This window comes from Salmo salar, chromosome ssa13 (assembly GCF_905237065.1).
Source record: "Salmo salar chromosome ssa13, Ssal_v3.1, whole genome shotgun sequence".
Taxonomy (NCBI): Eukaryota; Metazoa; Chordata; class Actinopteri; order Salmoniformes; family Salmonidae; genus Salmo; species Salmo salar.
The window spans coordinates 59,308,220-59,327,598 of NC_059454.1; the positions used below are offsets into that span (position 1 = coordinate 59,308,220).

Here is a 19,379-nt window from a genome sequence, read left to right on the forward strand (position 1 = left end):
GTTAAGTTCTCATTTTCAGCGTACAAACTCAACGGACTCTATGAAAGCTTAAACGAAGTTTATTCTTCCCAGAGGGCCAATACAGCTGCATCAAACAAAGACATGGTTTCACCTGTGGTAGTATACATACCCCACTTTGGATGGAGTCTCCTCCTTATCACTAAACATTGCATCTTTATTGCTAGGCAGGGAGCTGAGTGATACGGGACTTAAACGGTTCCGCCCCTTTTTTTGTTTATCTTACCATTATTTAACTAGGCAAGTCAGTTAAGAATACATTCTTATTTTCAATCACGGCCTATGAACAGTGGGTTATCTGCCTTGTTCAGGGACAGAACAACAGATTTGTACTTTGTCAGCTCGGGGATTCGATCTTGCAACCTTTCAGTTACTAGGCTAATGCTCTAACCACTAGGCTACCTGCCACCCCAGAGTACAGTACGGGAAAATGACAAGTTAGGGAGAATGTTTCTGACATGAATCAGCTAAGCCACATGAACATTTAGAAACTAGACCCAACTTATTGAGAAGCAGCTGAACATGCATGGAGCTTGAAGCCATATAATAAACTCAAATGACCAGGAAAAACTCCCATTAATAAGTATAAGTCAGGTCAAATTATGACGTTGTGAAGGAAAACCGTCTGGACAATGCACTGTGAAAAAAACTGTAAAAGTATCGTTTTGATACCTCTAACACCAACTCCACTGCATGTATGGACAGCCGTTTTAACAAAAATGCATTTAATTTGATAGCAATATTTCCCCATAGGATTCAATGGAGAAACCAATTTTTGATTATGCTAATTTAATTATTGAAAACAATACTGTGATCCTGTCTATGTAAAGTTGCTTTAACATAGAGTGCATTCAGAAAATATTCAGATCCCTTGACTTTTTCCACATTTTGTTATGTTACAGCCTTATTTTAAAATGGATTCAATTAAAAATGTTCCTCATTATTGTACACACAATACCCCATAATGACAAAGTGAAAACAGGTTTTTAGAAATACCCTTTGCTTTGAGACTCGAAATTTAGCTCAGGTGCATCCTGTTTCCATTGATCATCCATCCATTGATGTTTCTAGAACTTGATTGGACTCCACATGTGGTAAATTCAATTGGTTGGGTATTATTTGGAAAGGCACACAGTTGACAGTGCATGTCAGAGCAAAAACAAAGCCATGAGGTAGAAGAATTTGTCCATAGAGCTCTGCGACAGGATGGTGTCAAGGCACAGATCTGGGGAAGGGTACCAAAACATTTCTGCAGCCTTGAAGGTCCCCATGAACACAGTTGCCTTCATCATTCTTAAATGTCTTAAGTTTGGAACCACCAAGACTCTTCATAGAGCTGGCCACCCGGCCAAACTGAGCAATCGGGGGAGAAGGGCATTGGTCAGGGATGTAACCAAGAACCCAATGGTCACTATGACAAAGCTCCAGAGTTCCTCTGTGGAGATGGGAGAACCTTCCAGAAGGACAACCATCTCTGCAGCAATCCACCAATCAGGCCTTTATGGTAGAGTGGCCAGACTGAAGCCACTCCTCAGTAAAAGACAGATGACAGCCTGTGAGAAAACAAGATTCTCTGGTCTAATGAAACCAAGATTGAACTCTTTGGCATGAATGCCAAGCGTCATGTCTGGAGGAAACCTGGCACCATGCTTTTGGGATGTTTTTCAGCAGTAGGGACTGGGAGACTGGTCAGGGTTGAGGCAAAGATGAACGGAGCAAAGCACAGAGATACCCTTAATGAAAATCTGCTCCAGAGCGATCAGGACGTCAGACTGAGGTGAAGGTTCACCTTCCAACGGGACAACGACCCTAAGTACACAGCCAAGACAACGCAGGAGTGGCTTCGGTAAAAGTCTCTGAATATCCTTGTGGCCCAGCCAGATGCCCGGAATTGAACCCGATCGAACATCTCTAGAGAGACTTGAAGATAGATCTGCGGCGACGCTTCTAATCCAACCTGACAGAGCTTGAGAGGATCTGCAGTGTCACGGTTGTCGTAAGAACTGGACTAAGGCGCAGCCTACGTAGAGTTCCACATCTTTATTATCAAGTGAAACTTCAACAAAACAATAAACGAACAACGAAACGTGACTACGTGATGCACATGCACAAAATAATATCCCGCAAACACAGGTGCGAAAAATAGCTACTTAAATATGATCCCCAATTAGAGACAACGATTACCAGCTGCCTCTAATTGGGAATCATACAAAACACAAACATAGAAAATGTAAACTAGAACACAACATAGAAATATAAACTAGACTAGCCCCTAGTCATGCCCTGACCTACTACACCATAGAGAAACAAGGGCTCCCCACGGTCAGGGCGTGACATGCAGAGAAGAATGGGAGAAACTCCCCAAATACAGGTGTGCCAAGCTTGTAGCCTCATACCCAAGAAGACTCGAGGCTGTAAACGCTGCCAAAGGTGCTTCAACAAAGTACTGAGTAAAGGATCTGAATACTTATGTAAATGTGATATTTACATTTTATTTTTTTTATACCCCAAGCCACTTAGTTATCACTTTTGCCTTATGTCAAGGTGCTCCATCATGCTGGAAAAGGCATTGTTTGTCACCAAACTGTTCCTGGATGGTTGGGAGAAGTTGCTCTCGTAGGATGTGTTGGTACCATTCTTTATTCATGGCTGTGTTCTTAGGCAAAATTGTGAGTGATCCCACTCCCTTGACTGAGAAGCAACCCCACACATGAATGGTCTCAGGATGCTTTACTCTTGGCATGACACAGGGCTGATGGTAGCACTCACCTTGTCGTCTCCTGACAAGCTTTTTTCCGGATGCCCCTATACTTTACCCCAGTCCTCAGCAGTCCAATCCCTGTACCATTTGCAGAATATCAGTCTGTCCCTGATGTTTTTCCTGGAGAGAAGTGGCTTCTTTGCTGCCCTTCTTGACACCAGGCCATCCTCCAAAAGTCTTCGCCTCACTGTGCGTGCAGATGCACTCACACCTGCCTGTTGCCATTCCTGAGCAAGCTCTGTACTGGTGGTTCCCCGATCCCGCAGCTGAATCAACTTTAGGAGATGGCCCTGGCGCTTGCTGGACTTTCTTGGGCGCCCTGAAGCCTTCTTCACAACAATTGAACCGCTCTCCTTGAAGTTCTTGATGATCCGATAAATGGTTGATTTAGGTGAAATCTTACTGGCAGCAATATCCTTGCCTGTGAAGCCCTTTTTGTGCAAAGCAATGATGATGGCAAGTGTTTCCTTGCAGGTAACCATGTTTGACAGAGGAAGAGCAATGATTCCAAGCACCACCCTCCTTTTGAAGCTTCCAGTCTGTTATTCGAACTCAGTCAGCATGACAGAGTGATCTCCAGCCTTGTCCTCGTCAACACTCACACCTGTGTTAACAAGAGAATCACTGACGTGATGTCAGCAGGTCCTTTTGTGGCAGGGCTGAAACGCAGTGGAAATGTTTTTGGGGGATTCAGTTCATTTGTATGGCAAAGAGGGACTTTGCAATTAATTGCAATTCATCTGATCACTCTTCATAGTATTCTGGAGTATATGCAAATTGCCATCATGCAGACTTTGTGAAAATTAATATTTGTGTCATTCTCAAAACTTTTGGCCACGACTGTATAATACAATGGACAATAAAATGTATACCTTGTATTAAGTACATTGCGATGATTTGACAAACTACCTAAATAGGAAATGAGAACAATTATAAAACATGGACGAACACAAAACATTTTGAGCAAGGCAGGTTTGGGTATATTCATCATACTAAGATGAATTGTAACTTTTATCTTTGGCTGAAACTCACATGAGGAAGAATAGATTTGTCACGCCCTGACCTTAGAGAGACGTTTATTTTCCTCTAGTTTGGTTAGGTCAGGGTGTGATGTGGGGTGGGCAATCTAGTTTTCTATTTCTTTGTGTTGAGCCGAGTATGGTTCCTAATCAGAGGCAGCTGTCTATCGTTGTCTCTGATTAGGAATCATACTTAGGCAGCCATTTTTTCCACCTTTAGTTGTGGGATCTTGTTTTTGTGTAGAACCCACCTACCTGACCATACTGCCTGCCCTGACCTCGAACCTGCCTGCCGCTCTGTACCTCCTGGACTCTGACCTTTTGCCTGTCCACGACCGTTCTCTTGCCTGCCCCTTGGATTATAATAAATATCAGAGACTCTAACCATTTGCCTCCCGTGTCTGCATCTGGGTCTCGCCCTGTGCCCTTATAGCTTCTGTGGAAAGCAGTTGCAAAAGTAGTTTGACCTGTTTCCGAGAAACGTTACAAACCTGACATGAAAAAATGTGCATCGGTATTCAACAGTGTTTTATATGCTTGAGTCTGAGAAAGTAATTCCTCTCTAATTTATATAGTAGTGTAGTTTACAACAGCTGGGAATAATCATGTGATTTACACACAATGCTGTATTAAATCCCCTTCACCATTAAAAAAAAACATTTTATGCTCTGTTAAAAGCCCTGCCACTTTGAAGAATGGCAATAAGACTCCCTTCAAAACGAATCTGTTTCCAATAAATTGTTATTTTACAATTATTACATTGTAATTTACAATGTTACTATAACCTTGTATCAGGCTGTTGCCTGTTGCACAGTGATGCATTGGACACTCCCCATGTCTTAGATATACTCATCAGGTTATACAGGCTGTTCTCCCCTCATCAAAACCTCTCTAAAAGTATGTCATGTCAGATATAAATATTTTTAGATGTTAAGTATAGTATACAATATATGAACTATACAGGATACACACAACTCACAATAGGTTGGCATTTCATTTAATTTATTTTGTACAAAAAAGAACATTGACTTAAAAATATATATACAAATATACACAAAATGACATCTTTAACACCTTTCACCAAATGAACAGACAAGTTCCCATAATAGTTCGTTATGAATGATTATCGTCCGGGAATATACTGCTCTATATCATATAGTGTGTAAATAACGAAACATTTTGTCACAGTAAAACAGAAAAACCTGATGTTGCTCATCCAAGTGGAGAGTTGATGTGATGTTCTGGCAACGGGCTAGGTTCCCTCATATCAACTATGGATCTTGTAAATGAGCTATTCATACTGAGTACAATACAGCTATGAGCACGATTTAACAAAGAGTGGAAACACAGTAGAGAGTACGAGACTTACTTCCTTTCAAAAATGCTACCCAAGGTTTTAGAGATCCTCCAACTGTCACAGAGCAGCATTCGTCAAATGGCAAAGATAGTGTAGCGTGAGGTCATGAGATAAAGAAAAGGTTGGGAGTGAAGTCTTTTGGTTCTGTTCAGGGTCTGAGAGAGCGGGGCTCAGAGTGGGCATGTGATCTGTTGGGGATAACTGGATGTGTTGTTGTTCAGTGTCCAGTAGTCGGTGTAAGAGAGGATGTCGTCAATGATCGGTAGTCCTGAGCTGAGTTCTGTGTACAGCCGCAGCTCTATTTCCGTTTCTGTCAGACAAACAAAACAAAGGAGGTCAGGGATGCAAGAGAAACACAGCTGAAAGATGGTACAGACTTCTTATGTTTTGCAGTATTGACAGCAGCCTTGTTAGATGATTTTTGGTGCAATGACAAAAACTGAAGCTTAGGCTCTGGTGTAATCATTCACTTCTATGTCTTCCATCTATTTACCATATATGCATTATCATGTTTCACACCTTATGCATATGAGAAGGAAATATTATTGATTGAAACACTGTCCTCAATCGTCTCAGTGTTTTACATATGACAGTTTTGTTTAACAAACATGTTTCCAATGGCCTACGGGATCCAGAGTTTTCCTATTCCTTTTCCTGTTGTAGTCCTTCATTTTGACTAACAAATGTTTTACAAAGACAATACATGCAGACAGGACGAAATCCTGCCGTTGAATGCTACAGTATAATTAACAGCCTGATTCCATCTAGCATAATTTACCTGAGTTATCACTCCATTGGCTCTCTTGACTGTGGTAAGACTCTGCAGTGTCGAAGGACTCTGCTGTGCCTACTTCATTGCTCTGGAACCCCTTGTCGTTTACACTGCCTTGCTCCCAATGATGTGTCATCTAAATGAGCAAAACACAGGTGATGAGCCTGGTTGAATTTTTGTTAGGTTTAACTGTGTTAGAATTTTTAGTATTCAATACAGAATATCTGGCAAACATGGTTATTCCTGATAATGAAAAAAGCACACTGAACTTGTAGAGTTGAGACAAACTTACCCCAATAAGGGTTTCTTGGTGACCGTCTTCATAGTCTGTAAAGTTGAAGAAGGACAATTGACATGAGCATTGTGCAAACCTCAATTACATTTGCAGCCCACACTCAAACACAAAGAGTTTAGTCAAACCCAAGCATCTAGAAAGGTTAATCTTACCTGTGGAGTGGTCTGGTGACACTTGGAAAGATGCGTAGAAGTTGTTGGTGCTGTCTGGGCCTATTTCCACATTGGTGGAACACTCTGGAGCAAATGTAAAATCACCTAGGTTGCCTGTGCTGTCTACTATGCTTTCCTGTGTCATACTGTCCTCCTGCAGGTGTGTGTTGGTATTGAGGTTCTCGGGGCAATTGGTTTCGCTGTACGCCATTCCCCCTGTCTTGATCTGTGACCCCTAGAAGAGACAATAGCAAAGCATGAAGTAAGATTATAATGTTAATCTCTGTTGACACTGGCTTGGATACAGCCAGCTAAAATGACATGCACAGGTCTTTATATAGCAGAGGGAATACATTACTACAATGATAGGGATTACTACGATGATAGGGATTCTAAAGTGGGTTGAAGGGATTCTAAAGCGGGTTGAAGGGATTCTAAAGCGGGTTGAAGGGATTCTAAAGCGGGTTGAAGGGATTCTAAAGTGGGTTGAAGGGATTCTAAAGCGGGTTGCAGTTAAAAAGGAATATAACCTTACCTTCTTATTTTTCTTTACATTGTTTGCTTTTGACCTCTTGTTATTTGGTTTAGAGTAGATGTTCTTCATTTTGTAGACGCGCACTGCTCCACTCCCTCTGTTGATGCTTTTGTCTTTCACTTCCTCTATGTCAGGAAGGGAGTTCATTGCACAGCGGAAATTAGCCTTCCATGTCTTAGGGTCTGTTTTAGTCTCGCCTTGTATGAATTTCCCTGCATCCACAGACAAGTAACACCATTGTTATTATGATGCAGTAAGTATATTGAAAAACCTTAAGGTGCTGAAGTGCATATTGCGCAGAGCATATGATGCATCTAGGTGAAATAAAATTGTATTATGAGAGGGGCTATAGTAGGTAGTCTAGGTATGTGTTATTTGCTCACCTGTGTGCATGGCCCATTGCTTGAACAGACATGCGTCCTTGTTCAAGTCCCATCCATGACGTGCAGCATGCTTCCAAGGGACGGAGAAAATCTTATTGTCCTGGACAAAAACCACAAAGCAATGGGTTTCAAATGAGCGCCTCCTATCTCTCACCCCAGCTTCTCCTCTACATGCTTAGTTTTGAGTAGTCCTTCTCATGGGTAATAGTGCTTAATATGCTTTGAGCTGTCAATGTCAGGACTAAGGTCTCTTCTTACAATGAGTGTCCGCCACTGCAATGTTTCAGGGAGTATTTATTTCCTTTGTACATAAAAATGCATTAGATGAGTCTGATTAGTCTTACCTTGTCCACCCACACCAATCCACTGATGGAGTTGGACTCAATCTTTTCCTCCAACCAAGGCCTCATTCTCATCCTAGACACAGGCATGGTTCCTGGGAGAGTAAGAAGAATAGATTAGCTCAGTTTTAGCCACATGGCATGTGTAATGTGAGGTAGATGTACAAGCATGTTACTCAGGCCCCTCCCACTGCCCTTCTCAGTTAGTGCAGATGATGAGTGCAGGGAAGCTCATGACCTAGCCTTGGCAGATGATAGTGGGAACTACAGCTGCACTGTAGTCTGAGATTAATGTGCATTCCCAGTAAACACTCCTGTACCCCTTGGACCGGCTCATACATAAAGCATCCTCCATTCAGGCTGCAAAGGCATCGTTTCTTTCCCTAACTATCATTAATGACGAGCTGCCGGAAAATATGTGTACTGTCTTAATAAAACACAATTTTCCATTACCATTTCGTATTTTCGAACAATTTAGGATGTTGCACAAGGCGTTCAGCGAAGGGTGTACAACATCCTAAATTGCCCGAAAATACGAAAATGGTGGTGGCAAATTGTGTTTTATTAAGACAGTACACATATTTTCCGGGGGTTCGCCATTAAAGATAGTTAAGGAGGGGAATTGTGCCTTTACAGTCTGAATAGAGGATGCTTTAAGTACGAGCCGGTCCAGGGAAAGCACGAGTGTAGTATCGGGAATGCACATCAATTCCAGACGATATGCAGCTCTAGCGCCCACTATCGGATGCCTAGTCTAGTCATGACCAGGAAGTGTGATGTAGCCATGACCATTGCCAACGACTGTCAAATTACTGGACTATCCAAATCAGTGAAAGAAAGCATTACTAGTATTTCTGTCATGTGCATTTAATAGGACTACATTGAACGTCTTTAAATGTATTTTTCATTGTCCTATTCAAGCAGATAAAAGAGTTTGGTTATATCTGGTGCATGAGCAGGTTCTTTAGAAGTGCTTAAAAAGAACACGATAGACATATTCAACTAATAACAAGCATGCACACTCTGATCATGCACTGAACAAGCGAACGGATTTAAACCAATGCATTGCAGTGCCTAGATACGTTACAAACAGTGTTACACCTAGACCTACTAAAACGTGCAAATATTTATATTTTAACTAGAACTCTTGAAAAGTCATAATATACTACTGCAATGTTGTATTAGCTACTTGCATTACTTCGGCTAGGTTAATTCACCAACAAGTTGACCGTACCGCCACAACCCTTTGCTTCTAGGCGCGTTCGAGTCAGTGTAATATTATCCGTCAAAATATGTGGAGCATGCCCGATGACAAGCCGTACGCTGCTGCACACACGTAAAAACAAATACGAGTCAATATTTAAAAAAAATGCCTATAGGCCTACTATAAATACAAACGATATTGTCTATAAATATGTACAAAGAGAACTATGAGCACTGTTTATATGTAGCCTAGTAGTGCATGCAATAAGAAAAGGAAATCACTTACAGCTGCAATATGATGTCGCTTAATCCGATTGATTAGAAATGTAGCCTAAAAGCAGGTATTCTCTTTTGTAAAGATGGAGCGAGAAGTTGTTCCTCTGTTATTCCTTGTAATATCCACTCTGGTCTTCATTGACAGTGTGTACACTGCTGACGGAACAATGGTTTTTATACAGAGATGCTGGGACTTCCCCACTTAGTAGCATACATATGGTTTTGGCAGCTGTCCGCATCTGCGCCGAATGTCACAACAAGGACCGCGCGCTCAAACTACAGGCAACCTGATTTCCGAGAAATCATGCCGTTGTGAGCGAAGCTGTGATAGTCGTGAAAAGGCGTGAACAGACCCAGTAAGATAGCTATGCATGTTGATCGTAGCAGTATCATGAAGTATCATTTACAATATCTAGGCTTTTTATGTCTTATTGTTTTCAGTGAAAATTAACAATTCTGCATGACTATTGATCGTTTATTAATTGAACTTGTGTTTATAGAATATATAGAGATGATGTATAGTAAACATAGGCTATCTTATCAGTTAAGTAATCATCCCACACGTATTTCTATAATTTAATTGAATGCAGTCGATTATCCCCAATAATGAGACAATATTAGAGAATACGATTCCATGATGTAATTGCATAACTATGCCAAATGCAACCAGTGGGTGAATAGCCTATGCATTTTCTGTTATTGATGAAATTATGTACCGCAAAGCATCAATAGCCCAGGCATTGACAAGCCCTTATAAATAAATCGCAGTCGAACTGAGAAGTCGCGCTTTTCCGGGAAATGGTGTAGGTATTAAAAGCACCGACAGGGGAAGTGTTGACTTGTTCAGTTGGTACAGGGTGCCACAGACTCCAGTCAGATTGCTGACACGAGCTTGTTTACAAAAGAAAGCACTTATACCAATTGCCCACTTCTACAAAGTTAAGCAATCGTGTTATGAATTACTATTCAAGAATTACCCATGTTCGAATGCTAACAGCATGAAACTGCCATACACTTTATTATAAGGAATTGGAGTGATCTGCTTTAATCTCAATTGTCTCATATTGCATAAATACAGAAACGCGTATTTAACAGTGTTCTGATTTACAGTGCAGAGGTTAATCCGCCAGGAAACCCTTCGTCAAGCAGGAACAAGTCACCCGTCTTTTCCATAAAATGACTGTCATGTTTGAGCTCGGAGCGCGCGGGGGAGTTGTGTATTACAGTGTGTGGGTGTGTCCCAGTCCTATGAGGAAAAGCAAGGTATTTTCCTGCTGCGGAGTTTTTGCTCCGTTCAAAAAACCCAGGGTTTTCCCAATAGAAAAAAAGGATATCTCTCTTTTAATGGTGGTCAATATTATTTGTTCTTTATACAAATAATTTGGTTTACCACCAACCCAATGTGTGTATAATTAACTATTTGGTATATCTTATCCAGGAGGCTTCTCACATGCAATGGGTAGCCTAGTACTTCAGTATGTTTTACATGTTTGCTAAATCCCAACCTGGATGCTCTTAGTAAGACATTCCTTGCATTTGTATAGTGCTTTCATTTCACTACTTCTCAAATTGCAACTCACCACAAATCTGTCTGAACAGGAAATATAGACAGCAAACTAATTCACATATTTAATTGCAACTCTTCTGAGGGCATGGGCATATAATGCATTAATAAAATGTTGGGTTGATTCATTTAAAGGCCTTGCGAAGCGTCCAGTATGTCTATATAGCTCGCCAGCTTGTAGTCCTAAAAACCGGAAATGAACACCTCTGGTTCATTCAGCCATTCCAATGGGGGAAATGAATGGGGAAAGAATAGGGTTTGGTGATAAACACCGAAAGTATAGTCTAAGGTTAACACAGACTTAGATTTTATATTTTTTGTTCTATGAAATAACATCAGTCAGTTAACATGACCTTTATGAATTATGAAGCTTTTTTGTTCTTTATGTGTCACGTCCTGATCAGTACAAGGGGTTGTTTGTTATTGTAGTTTGGTCAGGGCGTGGCAGGGGGTGGTTGTTTAGTGTGTTTTGGGGTTTTTGTTTTATGTTCTATGTTTTCTATTTCTATGTGGTTTTTCTAGTTTTCTATGTCTATGTTAGTTTTGTCAATGACCTCCAATCAGAGGCAGCTGTTTGTTGTTATCTCTGATTGGAGGCCATATTTAGTTGTGTGTGTTTTCACTTGTGTTTGTGGGTGGTTGTTTCCTGTTTAGTCTGAGCACCTTACGGGACTGTTTTTGTCGTTTGTTTTGTGTAAGTGTTTTGTTTTTCCTTCAATAAAAGAAGATGATAAATATACCTGCTGCATTTTGGTCTACCTACAACGATGCATGTGACATTATGTGCTTATTTTGATTACATAAATGCTTCAAAATGTTAAAAAAAGTGACTGATAAAGAATATCTCATAGAACAAAACATATAAGATCTCCTAAGCCTGTGTTTACCAGACCTTATTTTCACCTTTATCCAAAACCCCCTACAAAAATGTTTTATTCCCATAGGCCTTTACCAACGAGCCATGGTGGAGTTAGCCTCTGTTATTGCCTACATAAAGACGCCGTTACTATTGTGCTCTATTGACTTTTTAAAATCAGTCACAGAATATGTATCAGCAATCTACACTGAAGCCCCTGGGTCTTTATAAATCAAAAACTCACATTAAATGTCTGAACAGATTAGATGTATAATATAATAAATGTCTGAATGCTAAACTGCTGAGGAAAAAGTAGCCTCCATGCCATGCTTTGGAGATGAAGGAATGGAGAATAATAAATAGTCTGTTTGCAAGGAGAAATTCCCTCAAATGGGCATCTAAAGCTCCTCCGACAGAGGTCATACTACTAGAGTGAGTACATATACTGTATTGTCCCTGTCTGTCCTGCCTGTCTGGCTGTTTTCAGTGGAGAACAGGAGCTTATGGGCTTTAGATGAAGCGGCTTGTACTACACAATCTCCCCTCAGCCATCATCTTGCGAAAAAAGTAATATCTACCCTGCTCCAGAGATTTCCACCCTGACACCATCCAGAGGGTAAATGCCAGCCTGTCTCAGACTGTGTGCTACGGCCAAATCTACACCTGGCCCACCATCCCACCTTCAGCCTGAACTGTCTTTACGACAATGTATACCTGTGCAAAGAGGCAGTCCCCACATTAAACAATGTTTCTGGTTAATTTTGGTTACCCTCCCTACTCCCATTACCAGGACAGGCCTGGGACACTCCTGCCCGCTATGGCAGACCCAACCATGCAACAGGAGCTACACCAAGGCCTGCTGTGCACACCCAGAATGGAACATTGGCAGCCACTCTGATCCCCTGCAGCAGCTCCACTCATTTGGCAGGTGATTCATCAGGGTGGACTGAAATCTGCCAACACTGCTCTCCCAGTTCCCGCTCTAGCAGCTGCATCCAGCGACTTGAGGGAGGTCTGTAAAGTGTTCAGTCTGCTCTGCTCTCATGTGGTTGACCAGGGACCTTAGCAAAGTCCCAGTTCACTCAACAAATAGCTGCAGATTACCCTATGCCTGTTAGCTCTTATGGGACTGAGCTGGGGGCTTAGGCTAATGCACCTAAATGTGCAAACTATTGTTTCAATATGGACACAATTGATGTTTGGGTACAGGACTCGTGTCCTGACATTCTGGTTCTTTCAGAAACATGGTTAAAGAGTTATGTATCTGATAAAGATGTTGAAGTAAATTATTATAATGTATTTAGATGTGACAGATTACAGAAAGGGGGTGTAGTGGCCGTATGCAGTACCAGTCAAAGGTTTTGACACACCTACTCATTCAAGGGTTTTGTTTATTTTTACTATTTTCTACATTGTATAATATTAGTGAAGACATGAAAACTATGAAATAACACAAAAAAGTGTTAAACAAATCAAAATAGATTTTTTATTTGAGATTCATCAAAGTAGCCACCCTTTGCCTTGATAACAGCTTTGCACACTCTTGGCATTCTCTCAACCAGCTTCATCTGGAATGCTTTTCCAACAGTCTTGAAGGAGCTCCCACATATGCTGAGTATTTGTTGGCTGCTTTTCCTTCACTCTCCGGTCCAAGCATCCCAAACCATCTCAATTGGGTTGAAGTGGGGTGATTGTGGAGGCCAGGTCATCTGATGCAGCACTCCATCACTCTCCTTGGTCAAATAGCCCTTACACAGCCTGGAGGTGTGTTTTTGGGGCATTGTCCTGTTGAAAAACAAATGATCGTCCCACAGCTCAAACCAGATGGGATGGCGTATCACTGCAGAATGCTGTGGTAGCCATGTTGGTTAAGTGTGCCTTGAATTCTAAATAAATCACAGACAGTGTCACCAGCAAAGCACCCCCACATCATCACACCTCCTCCTCCATGCTTCACAGTGGGAACAACACATGTGTAGATCATCCGTTCACCTACTCTGCGTCTCACAAAGACACGGCGGTTGGAACTAAAAATCTCAAATTTGGACTCATCAGATCAAAGGACAGATTTCCACCTGTCTAATGTCAATTGCTAATGACCAAGCAAGTCTCTTCTTATTATTGGTGTCCTTGAGTACTGGTTTCGTTGCAGCAATTCGACCATGAAGGCCCGATTCACGCAGTCTCCTCTGAACAGTTGATGTTGAGATGTGTCTGTTACTTGAACTCTGTGAAGCATTTATTTGGGCTTCAATTTCTGAGGCTGGTAAATCTAATGGACTTATCCTCTTTAGCAGAGGTAACTCTTGGTCTTCCTTTCCTGTGGCGGTCCTCATGAGAGTAAGTTTCATCATAGTTTTTGGTTTTTGCAACTGCACTTGAAGAAACTTTCAATGTTCATGACATTTTCAGAATTGACTGACCCTCGTGTCTTAAAGTAATGATGGACTATTGTTTCTCTTTGCTTATTTGAGCTGTTCTTGCCATAATATGGACCTGGTCTTTTACCTAATAGGGCTATTTTCTGTATACATTCCCACCCCTACCTTGTCACAACACAACTGATTGGTTCAAACACATTAAGAAGGAAAGAAATTCCACAAATTAACTTTTAACAAGTCACACCTGTTAATTGCAATGCATTCGAAGTGACTACCTCATGAAGCTGGTTGAGAGAATGCCATGATTGTGCAAATCTGTCATCAAGCCAAAGGGTGGCTACTTTGAAGAATCTCAAATATATTTTGGTTTGTTTAACACTTGTTTGGTTACTACATGATTCCTTTTGTGTTATTTCATAGTTTTGATGTCTTCACTATTATTCTACAATGAAGAAAATATAAAAATTAAGAAAATCCCTTGAATGAGTAGGTGTTTCCAAACTTTTGACGGCATCCAAATCTTTACATTTTTGAGTACCCAATAAATGATAGCTCTTGGTTGTAGATGTGTCCATAATCCACAATACACATTCATGTATTGCTGGGATTTACCTACCCCCTGCTGCCATGGTGGATGTTATTGGTGCTATATCCAAGTGTTTAACACCTTTTTTGTCCTCGGAGTTGGTCATTTTAGGGGATTTGATATCTGGATTGGCTATCATTGGCCTCAAATCAATTTAAGAGTATATGCATTGATTTTAAACTAACTCAACTGATCTCAAAACCCACATAGCTAAATGTGAAAAACCCTGGTAACTCCTCATTCATTGATTTAATTATATCACAACTCAGGATATGACCCAGATGCAGACACGGGAGGCAGATAGTACAGTTCTCAGATGTTTTCTTTCTAAACACGGGGCAGGAAAAGGGCAAGTCGAGGGCAGACAGAGGTTTGTGATCAGGTCAGAGTCAGGCAGGTACAGGACGGCAGGCAGGCTCGGGGTCAGGAAACAGGAGACAAAGGGCTGTGAGACATAGGTTTAATCCTAGACACATGAAAAGTGGGATGTATACGGAGTGTACGGGGCAACAGAAGACGAACAGCATAAGGGCTAAGGATCTTTGAGATGAGGAAAGGGACAATAAAACAGGGGAACAGTTTGCGGGACTCTACCCGGAGGGGCAGATGCCAAGTGGACAGACGATAACGGGGAGCTGGGGTCCGGTGGTCTCCAGGTATCGCCGCTGTCGTCGATACCTGGAGGTGGTCTTGAGAAGAACCGACCGGGCTCTCTTCCAGGTATGACGACAGCGGCGGACGAACATCTGGGCCGAGGGTTTGCTTACCTCTTGGGGCTGATATCCCAGAGAGCACTCAAAAGGCGAGAGACCAGTGGCTGAGCAAGGGAGGGTGTTGCGGGCAGACTCTACCAACACGAGCTACTGGCTCCAGGTGGTGGGATTAGCGGAGAGCAGGCAGTGAAGAGTCATCTCCAGGTCCTGATTGGCTCGTTCCAACTGGCTGTTAGACTGGGGGTGGAGCCCGGAGGACAGGCTGGCCGATGACCCAATGAGCATGCAGAACGCCTTCCAGAACTGGGATGAGAACTGAAGACCCTGGTCGGAGACCATGTCCACCGGAAGTAGTATTAGGCGATTGTGAAGATCATTCGGTTGAATAGCAGGGCCCGTCGAGCTTGTCTGGAGTTGAGGTGCTTGGTATTCCAGGTTCTGGTGATCTGTCCATACTATGAATGGGTGTTCCGCCCCCTCTAACCAGTGCCTCCATGATTACCCGACACTCTCAGGTTAATGGGACACGTGGTGTGGGTGACACTGCCAATAGATTCCTCGGAGGCGAGGTGGAAGTCGAGGACGAGTGTCGGCAACAGGGAACAGACTCCCTCTCCCTCCTACGTTCCCCTTAGCCACCCATTGATCTGGATGGTCAAGGATATGAGGGAGTCGAGGTTCAGGGGCAGCTCCCGGGCTGCGAGCTCGTCTTTAATCACCTCTGACAACCTGTGAAGGAAAGCGTCAAACAGGGCTTCCAGGTTCCAGGCACTCTCAGCTGCCAATGTGCGAAGATCCACAGCGAAGTCTGCCACACTACGAGAATCCTGACTTAGTTGGAGTAGCTTACGAGCCGCCTCGTCTGGACAATGGAGAATCGAACACTTTCCATACCTCCGCCACAAACTCCTACAATCTGAGGCAAACGGTGGGTTGTTGCTCCCACATCGTTGTAGCCCAGGCATGAGCCCCCCGGACATCAGCATTATCATGTACTTTATCCTCCAGGAATCTGAGGGAAATGAAGAGGGCTGCAGCTCAAAGATGAAAGAACACTGGGAGAGAAACACCCAGCAGGATCTGGGATCTCCAGCACTCTGTAGGAGGTAAGCAGGGTTTTTGGGAAGCTGTGGTAGATTTGGGAGAAACGCCGCTGGGAGCGGGGTAATTGACAGTTTGGGGGGTTACTGTAGTGGTGGGCTGCCTCACAGAAAATCAGCGGAATTGCTCCAGCAATGTGTTGAAGGCATGGTCTTCGCTTTCCACCAAGGTCTGGAATCCTTCCATAAAACCTTGAAGTAACTCCTTGTGTCTTCTAATGGTGGCTCCCTGGGAGGAGACGGCATTGCGGAGCTGCTGGGTCAGTCATGGCCAGCTCGTACTATCACAACTCAGATGCAGACACGGGATGTGGATAGTTTATTCTCCGATTATTTATTATAAACACTGGCAGGCAAAGGGCAGGTCGAGGGCAGGCAGAGGTTCGTGATCAGGTCAGAGTCAGGCAGGTACGGGACGGCAGGCAGGCTCGGGGTCAGGGCAGGCAGAGTGGTCAGAACCAGGAAAACTAGGAAACGGAACTACAGAAATAGGAAGGTGGGAAAGAACGCTGGTAAGACCTGACAAGGCAAGACGATCTGGCAACAGACAAACAGAGAACACAGGTATAAATACACAGGGGATAATGGGGAAGATGGACGACACCTGGAGGGGGGTGAAGACAAGCATAAAGACAGGTGAAACAGATCAGGGTATGACAAATTCTTACTAATAACCCATATAAATATTTGTCTAGTGGGGTATTTGCATATGATCTCAGTGATCATTGTCCCATAGTATGTATTAGAGATATGAAAAAGTTAAATACTAATCATCGTTTAATTAAGAAGATACATTTTAACGTTTTCTCCTCAAGGGTTTTTACATGACCTGTTCTACTCTGATTTAGCCACTATCTTCTGTATTCCTGACCCTGAGTTGGCTCTAGAACATTTCTCCTCCATATTTATTCCTCTGGCAGATAAACATGCCCCTTTTAAGCAATTCCGAGTCAATTCCATCCTGGGAAAGCCTGACTGGCCGGCCGAGGCATGGCGCTGGACTAGCTAGCTGAGGCGTTGAAGCCCGACGAGCCGGCTGAGGCGTGGGAGCCGATGAGCCGGCTGAGGCGTGGGAGCCTGATGAGATGGCTGAAGCATGGGAGCCTGATGATCCAGCTAAGGCATGAAAGCCTGATGATCCCGCTGAGGCGTGGGAGCCTGACGAGCCGGCTGAAGCATGGGAGTCTGAGGGGCCGGCTGAGGCATGACGTGGGATGGGAGCCTGATGAGCCGGCTGTGGCATGGAAGCCCAACGAGCCAGCTGAGGCACAGCCACTTCCATCTGCGGCGGCACATGGACCCAACGTCACCACCAAAAACAAAAAACAAAAACTCACTGATGCTTCAAATAATGGTGTCAGCATTCTATAAGGACCGACGCTGGAGCCGAGAAGCAAGTACAGGGAGTGAACATTTAATGGAAAACGGACATCACACAAAACAACAACAGCATCTGGACTGGGGGAACAAAACGACATGATAACAATAATGCTGACACGGCGAACCAACTGAGGAACAGACAGATATAGAGGGGAAGGTCAAACAAAGTGACGGAGTCCAGCTGAGTCCAATGAGTGCTGATGCGCGTAATGATGGTGACAGGTGTGTGTAATGATGAGCAGCCTGGCGCCCTCGAACGCGAGAGAGGGGAAGCGGGAGCAAGCATGACAGTTATCCCGCCGGTTGACCAGGCTCTATCTGAACTACAGTCTGCCTTCATAGCATTACAGAAAAACTGTATTGACCTGAAATTACTATTGAATGCAGGTACAACTAAGTATATGTCGTTCACTAGAGCGCATAAAAATAACTGATGATTTAAACATATGTACTTTGGCTGGTGTCCATATTGATCATGTCCCTGCTTACAAATATCTGGCCATCTGGATTGATGAAAAGCTTTATTTTAAAAAGCATATTGATGAGTTAGTAAAGGGGAGAATAAAAATTTGTTTCTTCTATAGAAATAGGTCTTGCCTCTCGTTAAATAGTAGAAAGCAGATTTGGTATTTTTTGGTATTTTATTAGGATCCCCAAGCAGCAGCTACTCTTGCTGGGGTCCACACAAAACATGAAGCATTACATAATACAAAACATTAATAGACAAGAACAGCTTAAGGACAGATTATTCAGTTGACGTTCCTATTGGTCCTAGACTGTGGCGACATCATCGATATGAATGCAGCTGCCACTTCATTAAAGCCGTTAGATGCAGTTTATCATAGTGCACTGCACTTTATTACCGGAGACAATTTTTATATCATCACTGCATTCTCTATCAGACAGTTGGTTGTCCGTCTTTGATGTCACGTAGGTTGATACATTGCTATGTTTTCATTCATTAAGTCCTTTTACAGAAAGTCCCACTGTACCTAACATCTCTACTAAACTTTAGACACAAGTTACCACACCCGGTCTCAAGGATGGTTAACTCTGGAAATATTTTTGGTCTCCACGAAGTAAGGTAAGTCTTGCTTCGTATTTGTGGAACAAAATTTTTAATATTTTGATGCCTCTAGGGCGGTTCAGAAGGCTGATCGAGGACCTTTTACTGATGAATGTGTGTGTTTTTTATGATCGTGTTTTTCTTTCTACTTGCATTTTGTATTTATATTTTGATGTGTGTATTTTCTGTCATTTATGTAATTCAAGGCTCATCTATAAAAGAGACCTTGGTCTCAGTATGACTCCCTGATAAAATAAAGTATAAATAAATACAAATCTGCTTTGACAGCTCTGTGACATTGGATCAAATGAAAGCCACTGTTGATACTTCATGGTGGCGGCCCTGCCCCCTTTAGCAGCTGCTCTGCAACAGTTCTCTACTTCCTCCTTTTCCTCCCTCTCCCTCTACCTCTCCCCCTTCCACCATGGCCACAACCCTCCCATATACACATTGAGCGGTGAGATAGGCAGGCTTGAAGATGCAATAGATAACCTGACATTCTTTATGGACATGGAGGATAGGGGAGGAGGAAGAGGAATAGTGTATGGGAAGATGTTTTATGTGTGGAGCTTTGAAATAACATGGACAGAACAAGCTTCGGGGGAAAAAAAGGCATGCTGT

The 19,379-nt window shown here is 42.8% G+C and overlaps 2 protein-coding genes across 7 annotated transcripts in view; one reads left to right on the top strand and one right to left on the bottom strand.

Moving 5' to 3' along the window:
• The window catches only part of LOC106567519 (long-chain-fatty-acid--CoA ligase 6), a 76,903-nt gene that overhangs the window by 10,799 nt on the left and 46,725 nt on the right, over nt 1-19,379 (top strand). Inside the window, exons 1-2 of one of the 5 annotated variants that reach the window (XM_045693407.1) lie at nt 9,381-9,468; nt 12,323-12,544. The exons of 1 other annotated variant lie outside the window; for it this stretch is intronic. The gene's annotated coding sequence lies outside the window, so the exon portion shown is untranslated. Of the gene's footprint in view, nt 1-9,380; nt 9,469-12,322; nt 12,545-18,411; nt 18,777-19,379 lie in introns of those variants that run through there. 3 more of the 5 variants (XM_045693406.1, XM_014136845.2, XM_014136846.2) reach the window with 3 other exon arrangements.
• irf-1 (interferon regulatory factor 1) lies at nt 4,784-9,352 on the bottom strand. Of its 2 annotated transcripts, XM_014136758.2 has the most exons (8): nt 9,123-9,352; nt 7,637-7,728; nt 7,293-7,392; nt 6,910-7,121; nt 6,375-6,609; nt 6,220-6,254; nt 5,934-6,063; nt 4,784-5,465 (listed from the first exon to the last, which is right to left on the bottom strand). In XM_014136758.2, the coding sequence occupies exons 2-8, from the start codon at nt 7,721-7,723 to the stop codon at nt 5,326-5,328; spliced, it is 939 nt and encodes a 312-aa protein (XP_013992233.1). In that variant the 5' UTR covers nt 7,724-7,728; nt 9,123-9,352; the 3' UTR covers nt 4,784-5,325. The 2 variants fall into 2 exon arrangements, with proteins under 2 accessions (XP_013992233.1, NP_001117117.1); NM_001123645.2 differs by lacking the exon at nt 9,123-9,352 and having other exon boundaries at nt 5,326-5,465.